This window comes from Acyrthosiphon pisum, chromosome A2 (assembly GCF_005508785.2).
Source record: "Acyrthosiphon pisum isolate AL4f chromosome A2, pea_aphid_22Mar2018_4r6ur, whole genome shotgun sequence".
In the NCBI taxonomy this organism is placed as follows: domain Eukaryota; kingdom Metazoa; phylum Arthropoda; class Insecta; order Hemiptera; family Aphididae; genus Acyrthosiphon; species Acyrthosiphon pisum.
The window spans coordinates 23,560,013-23,571,831 of record NC_042495.1 but is presented as its reverse complement, the minus strand read 5'-3'; the positions used below and the strand labels follow the sequence as shown (position 1 = coordinate 23,571,831).

Below are 11,819 nucleotides of genomic sequence, written 5' to 3'. Positions count from 1 at the left end.
TTATTACCTACCTATCAATGTACACAGTACACACTAGTAGCAATGTAACATACATCTTAACCGTTGTAATTTCATAGAAAATATAAACTTCCTAGTTATATTCCAAATAAGTAATAAATAAATAATAATAATCACTATTCACTATAATAGTATAATACTACTAATTAGTAATTACAATATGTCTATACAGTATATTAATTATTAGTATATTATACTATAATAATATGTTTATTGTATAGTACTAAATACAATAATATACATACCTACAATCATCGGTATAGTAAAAATAACTTTAATTTTAACAAAATAACTAAGTTAAGTTACAATTATTTATAAAAATAAACAACTTAGTTACTAACTAAGTTATTTTCTACATTATATTTTTTATTTAACTAGTTAAGTTAAAAGTTATCAAAAAAAGTAATTTTTAACTTAATTTTTAACTTTTTAACTAGTTACCGCCAGCGTTGACAATTTTACAAATTTTAAATTTTGAAATACTTATAATTCGATTTAAAATTAAAATATAATAAAAAGCCTACGGTATGCCCTAGGTAATAATCATACCTTTAAATTGAATAAGAAGTTCACTCCAAATTTTTTTTTGGCAAATAATTAGCATGCACTTAGCATGTATATTTACATGCTAAATTTTGTAATTTTCATGCGTTTCAATTAGGCATGGTATCGAAAAATAGATGGGGGGCTGTAGACACGTGTCTCCGACCTCCCCACACATCACAAAAACTTATTTTCAAATGTTTTTCCACGCCAATATTTAGCATGTAATTAGCATGTATTTGCATGCTTGGCCCCGCAACTCTATCGTAATCTGTTGGTTCGCTGTATTCGTTTTTCTGATTTTTACATGACGTAATAAATAAAAATATAAAAATATGTAAATAAAAAAAAAATGTTTGTTGACGGAATTTGATTAAAAATACTAAAAAATGAACTAAAAAAGCAAAATAAGACCTAAAAAATTTAAAACGTCAAAAAATGCAAAAATATGCAAAATAAAAGTTTCATAGATGGATTTGTAGTTATATAATTCAAATTATGTTCTTACAAAGCTATGTTTTACGATCACCAAAAAAGAAATGCACTTTCCTATAAATTCACAGCCCTAGTCATTAGCGCCCGAAGAGTATATATCAAAAAATGTAGTGGATGAACCCCTTATTAAAAATAATCCTAAATGTATGTTTTTTCCATCTTTATGCTATTACTGTAAATTTAAAATCTTATATAATAATTATAATATTTTAAGGTGAAGATTTTGTCAACGAAGCTTTAGATTTCAAATTTATCATAAAGAAATATCGGGACATAACTATGCCACAAACAATTCGTAATTCACCTAGACAGACTGGACTTAAAGTATTATTTATTTATTTATATTTATATTTACGGGTCCCTTTAAAACAAAGTTAGATATATACAGATTTACAATTAAATTCTAGTTATAAGTATACCAGATAACAAAAAACATTATAATTATAAAGATATACATAGGCTTATACTGTATATACATATCGATACGATAACATAAATTATAATATATACCATTACCTATGTGATATTTATGTACGTATATCGTTTAATTAATTATGTTATGTTATATACAAATATTGGTACCTGAGGTAAATTCAAATGTATTTTTTAAGTGTAGTTATACTTAGTACTTACTACCTAGTGATAGTTAAATGTCAGTAGAAGTAGTTTAAGAAATTTAATATTTAATTAAACACGGAATTTACATCAATATTTAGCCAGAATATGTATAACAATATTAGTAGTGTCAAACAGTGATTATAAAATATGGAAATGCTCAAAATATAAATATGCAGGGACAAATTGGTCTTAAACAACAAAAATTTATAATTATATTTAAATAATAAAACACACCTAGGTTAAAATAGGTACCTATATAATTTATGTTATCGTATCGGTACTTATATAATGTATATACGTATAAACAGTGTTGGGAAAAGATAACCAAAAAAATCATCTGAATATGATAACAGATAATTCATTCAAAATTTATCTAGATAAGATAAAATAAAATATATTTTTTTTTTATCTAGATAAAGATAAAAATACACATACATATATCTAGATAAAAAAAAATAGATAATTTGTTTTTAAATTATATTAGAATTAATGTAATTTATTAGTTATTACTAATTAGGTAATATTTATTAATTAATAAATCCCTAACGTTATTTTTCAACTAAAATAATATACTATTTTAATTTTTAATACAACTTGAATAAAAATAATATACAAATTATAACGATACATATCATATCGAATTTTAGAAAAAGGTTAATTTTGCCGCAGTTTACCATCTCCCATATTTAATAGGTATATGTTCGTGCCGCTACACTCTCACACACGCGCACACACATCTGGTTTTTCATCGTAAAATATTGTCTGTGCCACCTGTCCATAATTATATTATAATATTATGTAGATATAAGGACGCCGCCGACGAGCCGGTCCACGTAAAATTAATTATTATTTATATTATATATATATATATTCATATATTTATCAATTATAACGAAGTCGACTTATTTTTCTGACCAGCCAGTTCGCTGCAGACGGTCAAAGCGACTCGAGATATTGTTTTATTATTATGCTTAAGTGTGCGAATCGCCGTAAAATAATAATATAAGTTTTGAGTTATTACCCGCGTGGGTGCTATATATAGTTGTCATTATTTTTGTATAAAACCGTGTATTAGAGTCGTCGTGTGCGCTATTGTCGACGCGAATATTATAATTCAATTACTATTTCATAAATTTAATTGTGTAGAGTATTATTATTATTATTATTTCCATTATTATAGCTATTATAGGACTAGCTGGCCAGCCAGACTGCGCTCCGAAAAACTGTGGGTTTTGTTTTACTATTATTTTTATACACTGTAGATTAGTATTTGAATCATTTCGTTATTTTGGTTAGGTTAGGTTAACCAGGCGAACTACTGCCATTATTATTATACTCATACTCATCTGTTGTTGGGTCAAAGGGCCTTCATTTATTATTATTATTTATTTCATGCTCCTGTAATCGTGTACAATATATTGTTACTATCATATTATTATCATTGGAGTCCATATAGGTACGTATCTATTTGAGTTACCTACTATATACACGAACACAACCAACACACGCCCGCGTTTTTCAATCTTGCTCGACGACCCCGTCCACTCTTTTAGCTGAGTTGCTAAGCACATATACACACAATTCCTACAAGTTGTAGTGTCGTACGGTGTGTGAATGCAGTCTATTAATTCAGGGTTGGGTAGTATCCCCCCCTCCTCCAAACCAAATTCCTAACTACGCCAATGCTTCGATACAAGTATCTAACATATTAACATATTATTTTATATACTGTGTTTAGTACGACACACATCGTGTAGTACAAAATTCTAAGTGTGGAATACGAAATTAATAAGTGTTTATAATGACTAGTAACTTTTTTACATTTTTCTTTTGTTATAAAATGGATAATTGTAGTATATTACATATTACTTAAGTTAAAAAATCATTTAAGATGTTAGGATTCATAAATAAGAATACGATTAATTTTAAAAATATTAACTCATTTATAATAAAATATTTTTTAATTTCATTATACGAGTAATATTTGTCAAATTGAGATTCAACTTACAGTACTTTTAATTTTTATTACCAAAGAGTATACCTATCCGTTTATAAATAAACAAATAAATAAATATTTATATAGTAATATCATATAATATAGTATGTACCTACCTATTTATCAGTCTATATATTATATATAAATTAATGTATGTCTGTGTGACTGTCTATGTGCCCATATTACCATGTAAACCATTCATATATTATTTTGCGTTTTCCGATGGAGTGTTTTGTATATAAATGGTTGCCATGGTAATATGTAAAACATATTATTGATATAGAGTTTTAATGGGCAACGAAGTACGCGGGATCAGCTTTTTTTTATATGTATAGATAGATTAGACCTCTGCAGGACAGAAAATAGGCTAATTTAAAAAGAGAGAGGACCAACCTCGGGTGGTGCTCAAACCGTTATTTTGAGATTTCCGATGGAAAATTTTGTTTAAAAATATGTATATGGTGTATGGTGTTCAAAAATTATCTTGAATTTTCTGTTGCCTAGAAAATTTCTGATTCGCAGCAGTATATTATCATTTATCACTTTATGTCTCCTGCGGTAGATCGCCGACCCCATACTATTTGTACGTAACTTTATCATTCAACTCTTAAGTATCAAAGTTATACCAAGTATGTCACTGAACTCTTGAGTGTAGAGGTATATATAACTAATGAAGAGATAATATCTGTTGATGAATGTAAACCAGATAGCTTAGTCGTTTTTGATGATTATATTCTAGATAAACAAGATAGAATAAAAGAATATTTTATAAGATCAAGATCTAAAAATATTTCATGTATTTATGTAAGTCAGAATTATAGTTTATTAGATTTAAAAGCAATCAGAACAAATTGTAATTTTTTAATTATATTTAAACAGTCAGATTTTTATATTAGGAGAATATGGAAAGATTTTTTGAGTAATGATATAGTTTTTGATAAATTTAAATCTTTATGTTCAACTTGCTGGAAAAATAAGTTTGGGTTTATATCAATTGATTTAACAGATATACACATTTATAACAAACTCAACAACATAGATCTAGATAAACACAAACATTAACGTATTCGCAAGACATTCCTTTGGACGTGTGTTTTCTTCGAAAACACGACCTGCTTGCAAAAAAGCAAGCAATATACGCAAAACGTAAACGTAAAACGCAAAACGTAAACGTAAAGCGCAAAACGTAAACGTAAAACGCAAACGTCTATTTAAATAACGGTTATTGAACATATATTTGTTTATTATTAAATTTTATCATATTAAATGGATATAAAAGATATGAGGAATATTTTTTTAAAAGAAAGGAAAAGGGTAGAAAAAAGTAATAAAAAAGGAGGTTCAATAGCTAGAAAAGAAAAAATGGTAAAAGGTATAACATCAGTTAAGAAGGCAAATGAAATAATTAAACTTAGAGATGATCTGAAGAAGGAGTTTAAAAATGCAACTTTAAGGAACATATATATTGAAGAAGAAAAAGAGAATTCATTTGGACCAATAACAAATGAATTAAAAAATGTTGTAAATGCAGTTAATGAAGTTAAAGAAATAAATATTAAAACTGATGAAGATATTCAAAAAGTATTAGTACCTTTAAGACGGCCTGATATTATATTAAGGTTGACAGATGGTGCAAATACTGTTATTGAACAACCTCGGGTGGTCCTCAAACCGGGATTTTGAGATTTCCGATGGAAAATTTTGTTTAAAAATATGTATATGGTGTATGTTCAAAAATTATCTTGACTTTTCTGTTGCCCAGCATAAAAATTCTGATTCGCAGCCTTAGATCATATACTATGGATGTAGCCACTCAGTATTTGCTTGTGTATTAGATTTGAAGCCAAAATGACTGAAAAAGCTAGAGCCTTGGTTATTACTGCGCATGCGTAAATTATTGATAATAAATTAATAATATGTTATCACAAGGGCGTGATCTTAATATAAACCAATCAGAATTACGCGCATGCGCACAAACAGTCGGGGCTCTAGGTTATTCTGGCTTCAATAATCAGCCCGATGGCTACATCCATAGTATATGATCTAAGTTCGCAGCAGTATATTATCATTTAACAGGTAGGCAATCTATCTACGGTAGATCACGGACCCCGTACTGTTTTTACGTAACTTTATAATTTAACTCTTAAGTATCAAAGTTGTACCATGTATGTCACTGTACTCTTCCTAAACGGATGGACTAATTGTGAATGCCGAGTCCAGGCGCGGATCCAAATGGGGATAAGGGGCTTAGGGGCTTTAGCCCCCCCCCCCTGGACGTGTATCTACTTACATATTATATATTATAATAATATATTACTTTTAGACCCTTAGACTAGGACTTCGGTACTTAAGATATTTCAAAAAATAAGAAAGACTTCGTACAAAATAAGTAATTAAGTACATCTTATTGTACTTTAGCCCCCCCTTTTTTCATTTCTAGATCCGTGCCTGGCCGAGTCTGTCCACCAATATTTCCTCCTCGGCCACAATGACGTGGCATTATTTTATGTACGTAAATTATATGTGAGTTCAATATTTAAGTAATTGCGATACATAATATAATACCAAAACACAACGTTATAAAAAATTTAACGCATTGAATGAATACACTGATTTCACGGCAAAGTAGGGCGTTATTCGAATAAAATTTTATTTAGATGATTATTTAGATAACATTTTATTCGAATAAATTATTATTCGGATGATTTTTTCACGATTATCTGATCTTTTAACATGCTATTCTTTAATCCTAATGCTTCGAATAACTCACAATTTTTCTCGTTATTTATTAAAATTTGTTTTTGTATTCATAAAATATAGTTCTTAAAACAATTAATTTGTATGTTTTTACATGACTTAAATATAAATACTGGGTGATTCATTTAACGTAAAATAATAATTATTTCACAATATATTGAATTTTTTTGACATTTTAAGTACAGTTTTCTAAAATTGGTGTTAGGTTTTATTTTTTTCACCTTAATATCGTGTATTGTTTAATTTACTACCTATAAACTTTTGGTTCGCAATATTGATTGTTAAATTGTCATTAATAATTATTAATTGTTATAACATAATGGTTTTATTTACTTACTTACCTAAATAAGGTATATATTCTTACATTTATACCATTGGGCCCCAGGCTTGGCGTCTAGGTGGAGTGCTATAGGGGTCACGGCTCACCCCTAACTAATGTATTTTAAGAATCTGAAATCAATTTAATTTTTTTTTGAAAATGGAAACCCCTATTTTGAATATCATTTTTGGATTGATTGATTTTTATTTTTATTTTAAAAGTAATTTTGATCTATCAACTTGTATTCTAAACTCAAAATTGGCAAAAATTGAATTGAGATATTTTTACTGGGTAATGAGTGATAAAGTGTACCCGGTTTCTGCGGACACAGAATATATGACAATATGGAACAACTATAGTGTCAAAAATCGTGACACATGTATGCCCTCTGAGGAATTAATGAACACGCTTAGGATTGTTAAATACGTCATATATGACGCATTCAAGTACTTTCAGTGGGCTAGGTAGTCTACAATAGTTATCATTAATTATTCCGTGTTGTAATATTATATAGAATTTGCTTAAGTGGTTAAATAGTCAAAGGAACAATTTATGGACCAAAAGGAGATTGCCCCCCCCTCCCTAGAAGACGAATCAAATCTGTTACTGTTGAGAGTGATAAAAATATTTATTAAGTGTTATGTCTTTTAATATGCAGTTAGGTATCGGGTTAAGGAAATATATACACAAGTACATAATTTTTAACGTTTTTATTGAAACACATGCAACATGCTTATGACTTATAGTGACAAGACAACATACATACATACTTCATAACCTAACAATATTTCATGGCTTTCAGTGAAGCAGTGTTGCCACATAACATTACCCCTTTTTTTTTAGATACTACACAAGATCCAAATTTACAAATTAAAAAGTAGGTATAAAGATAATACATATAAACTACTATTCATTATAACATGATAAATAATAGTAGAAACGTTTTACTCAGTCTTGAGCATAACAAGGTGACGTAGAATAACTTACTTATAACAACTTAATTAATTACCTTTTTTTTTTTAAAACAATTAAACATAATTACTTATGCTTATTACAATATTTTTTTTTTTTTTTTTTTAAACATATTACAACATTTCACAAAATTAAGTAATACCTAAGGTTGATACCTATCAGGTGCCTTACGCTCTCTCTCTGGATATCGGCGTGTTGTCAACTCTGTACCCAATGTATCATTAATGTTTGTAGTATTATTGGAATTGAGCCCAAGTTACTGAAACTAAGATCTTCACAAACCGATAAAGACTTAGGTGAATGAAGACGATCAGCTAAATAACTCTTTCTCATTTGATTAACATGCACTTTCCTTATTTTTTCATTAACTTTAACCAAATAAACTACTGACCCAATTTTTTTTGTTACTCTACCCAATTCCCAAGTATAACCCTTTTTATTAATGAAGTTCTTCTTAATCAAGACTTTGTCATCAATACTAAATTCCCTGGTGACAGGTGTATTTAAATCTAACTGCACTTTACTCTTAGGAATTAACCAAGATAACTGGATCCTAGGTCTAAATTTAAACATAAGTTCTGCTGGAGCAACCTGTGTAGTTGTACAAGGTGTATTACGGTAATTAGATAAGCACCTTAATAACTTATCCTTCATTGCTTCTTTCCCCGGTGGACACCCAGCCACAACATTCTTTAATAAGTATTTTTTTATGGTCTGAACACCTCTTTCAGCTAACCCATTAGAGGTTGGGTTATAAGGAGGTGAATTCATATATTTTATATTATTTTTAAGTAAAAACTGTTTAAAGTTTTCACTGTTAAATGGAGGCCCATTATCAGCTAATACAATTGCTGGCAACCCAAAACAAGAAAAACAAGATTTTAGTTTATCCACTACAGACTTAGTGCCAGTACTCTGCATCAGCCATACCTCAATCCACTTGGAATAGTCATCAATTAAAATTAAAAACTTGCACTGCTGGGCGTCAAATAAATCTAAATGTAAAAGCATCCAAGTTTGTGATGTTTCTGGCAAAGGAGCATATATTTTTTTAATTTTATCATACTGATTCACTTGGCATGGCATACATGATTGTACATACTTTAAAATATCAACCTCTATAGTAGGCCACCAAACATATGAACGAGCCAACAATTTACAACGCACTATTCCAGGATGACCCTTATGCAGTAAATCTAAGACTTGTACTTGCAAACGTTTTGGAATGACAACACGATTACCAAACAAGATACAACCAGATTCAAGCGACAACTTAAGACGGTTTTTATAAAATGGTTTTAACTCATCATTCAACTGTGAAAAATGTGGCCAACCTTTATTTAAACAACCAACCACTTTTACTAGTATATCATCCAAGCAGGTTTCTTATTCAATATTCTTAAAAGTTAGTAACTTTTCTTCAAACGATGCTACCACCGACACCAAGCAACATTCATTATCAACTGATTCCTTAGACTCTAAAGGTAAACGTGAAAGACCATCAGCATTAGAATTGCTTTCTCCTTTTTTAAAAACTATTTCATAATTGTAAGCAGCTAATATAATAACCCAACGTTGCAGACGTGCAGCAGATAACTGTGGAATACTTTTAGACGGATTAAATATTTGTTTTAATGGTTCATGATCTGTCACTAACTTAAACGGACGGCCATAAATAAACTTATGAAATTTGCGGACACCAAATATAATAGCTAACGCCTCCTTATCCAACTGACTATAACGCTTCTCAGTCTCAGATAAAGTGGTGCTTGCAAACATAATAGGATGTTCCCTATCATCTATGCTATGGCTTAAGACTGCACCAATACCATAAGAACTACTATCTGTTGCTACAACCAAAGGTAAATTACTATTGTATAACACCAGACAAGACTTTTCAGCTATTAAATCTTTTGTCTTGATAAATGCTCTTTCACATTTTGAAGACCAATTCCACTCAGACTTTTTACGAGAAAGGCTTAATAACGGTTCCATAACATCAGATAGTGAGGATAACGACAAAAATGTATGATAATAATTTAATAGACCTAAATAAGATTTGAGTTGAGTCACATTTACTGGAACAGGTGCATTTTTAATAGCATCCACTTTCTCTGGATTAGGATACAAACCACTACCATTCAACCGATAACCAAGATAATCGATGGACTCTTTAAAAAATGACACTTTTCTGCATTAATTTTAATATTATACTTTTCAAACCGACTTAAAACGCTTCCTAAGTGCCTTTTACATTCATCTAAATTTGCACCTCCAACCACCACATCATCTAAGTAAGCTGCAACTCGTGGAATACCTCAGACAACAGAATCCATAACTGACTGAAAAATTGGTGGTGCTGATTTTAACCCAAAACACAATCTATTAAAGCAATACAAACCAACATGAGTATTGACAGTCAATAAATGTTTACATGAATCAGCTACACTTAATTGTAAATATGCATTAGTAAGATCCAACACACAAAAATATTTACAACCTGACAGTGAATTAAAAATATCATCAATTTTAGGAAGGGGGTAATAGTCCATTTCCACATACCTATTTACTGTGACTTTCAAATCAACACATAACCGGATTTTACCATTCTTACGTGGAACACACACAATTGGAGATGCCCATTGACTATGTGACACTTTTGTGATGATACCTTGGCTTTCTAAAGCGTTCAACTCTTTAATCACCTGATCTCTAATCGCATAGGGAACATCATACGCTTTATGGAACACTGGTACCACATTTTCTTTTATCACAATAGTAGCCTCAAACACCCTTATTGGCTCCACATTATTAGAAAATACTTTAGGATATTTAACTTTAAACTTTTCCACTGACCTATCATTCACCACTAAAACTTCCACTTGTTTAGTACACACAATCTGACTTCTCCACAGTGGGTTAACTATGTCTAACCAATCTCTACCTAACAGCGGTTTTTTTAGACTATTATCAGTAATAACTAAGGGTAGGTTATTATAATAATGATCCTTTATACTAATATTAACTATAATTTTACCCATGGTTTTCATAGACTTCCCATTTACAGTGATCAACCTAACTTCACTTGGCTGAAGTAAAAAACCCGACAACTCTGCATTATAGACATTAATTGGTAACAGAGTGACAGCTGCGCCTGAATCCACCTCAAAATCTAAAAATGTGTTATCATTAATACAAACAGTTGTTTTAAGGGCGTTACTAAAAACGTTATTAATTTCTAAATTATTCACAGACTTTTTATTATTTCTACACATATGAGAAGTGTGTCCCTTTTTTGAACAGTTGAAACAAACCCAATCCTTGGCTGGACACTCTGACTTTGAATGAGATTTTCGACCACACCGACCACAAGCATATCCATGACTGGAGTTTCGCTCACCAACATACTTCTTTTTTTTGAATGGCTTTTGACGATACATCTTCGTGTTTGTGAGATTGTAATTTGGAGGACTGATTTTTGAATTTTTGACGAATAGACAAGGTCTCTGCCTTAACACGCTCATGCATGACGGCTGTATTTTTTCTTACAGTATCCATATCCATTACAGTTTTGCACGCAGAATCAAACAATAGTGCACTAGGTTCGGCTAATAGTTTACGTACCATTATATCATCACTTAAACCGGCAACCAACCGATCTCTTAAAGCTTGATCCAAAAATGCATCAAACTTACAGCTCGAGGCAAGACGACGCAATTCGATGATAAAATCGTTGACTGATTCACCTTCTTTCTGCTTCCTCGAGTTAAACTTGTATCGTTCTGAAATTACTAGCTGTTTTGGACAATAGTACTCTTTTAATTTTGAGATGACTGTCTCAAATTTTTGAGTTTTAATTTCACCAGGCAACATTAAGTTTTTTAATATGGCGTACATTTCTGGACCGATAAGCACAATAAGCGAAGACACCTTATCGTTATCCGAAGCAGCACCATTCACAAAAAAAAAGCTTCCATTCTTTCAAGAAAATTTTCGAATGGTTCACTATTGTCATATGGACTAATAGCACCAAAACTTGTTTTGGTTATTAACACAGTTTTATTACTTGTAGGCTGACTACCTTGCTGACTTGACTGTTCA

The 11,819-nt window shown here is 30.3% G+C and overlaps 2 protein-coding genes across 2 annotated transcripts; both read right to left on the bottom strand.

Annotated features, from left to right (window-relative positions):
- Nucleotides 1–7,916: 7,916 nt before the first annotated feature.
- Nucleotides 7,917–11,100, bottom strand: LOC103311847 (uncharacterized protein K02A2.6-like). The gene is made up of 5 exons (XM_008191616.1): nt 10,974–11,100; nt 10,756–10,890; nt 10,281–10,662; nt 9,153–9,909; nt 7,917–9,032 (listed from the first exon to the last, which is right to left on the bottom strand). The coding sequence occupies exons 1-5, from the start codon at nt 11,098–11,100 to the stop codon at nt 7,917–7,919; spliced, it is 2,517 nt and encodes an 838-aa protein (XP_008189838.1).
- A 14-nt stretch (nt 11,101–11,114) lies between these two features.
- Nucleotides 11,115–11,615, bottom strand: LOC107885872. Its single transcript, XM_016809575.1, has one exon. The coding sequence runs from the start codon at nt 11,613–11,615 to the stop codon at nt 11,115–11,117; it is 501 nt and encodes a 166-aa protein (XP_016665064.1).
- Nucleotides 11,616–11,819: the final 204 nt, after the last annotated feature.

What these genes read in the sequence shown, in the direction of transcription:
- LOC103311847 (XM_008191616.1), bottom strand. Translation starts at nt 11,100, where the DNA reads ATGGATATGCTTGTGGTCGGTGTGGTCGAAAATCTCATTCAAAGTCAG. An exon ending in ATGTGTAGAAATAATAAAAA is followed by an intron (nt 10,891 to 10,973) that starts GTCTGTGAATAA and finishes ACACATTTTTAG; the next exon opens with ATTTTGAGGTGGATTCAGGC. An exon ending in GAAGTCTATGAAAACCATGG is followed by an intron (nt 10,663 to 10,755) that starts GTAAAATTATAG and finishes AACCGCTGTTAG; the next exon opens with GTAGAGATTGGTTAGACATA.
- LOC107885872 (XM_016809575.1), bottom strand. Translation starts at nt 11,615, where the DNA reads ATGTACGCCATATTAAAAAACTTAATGTTGCCTGGTGAAATTAAAACT.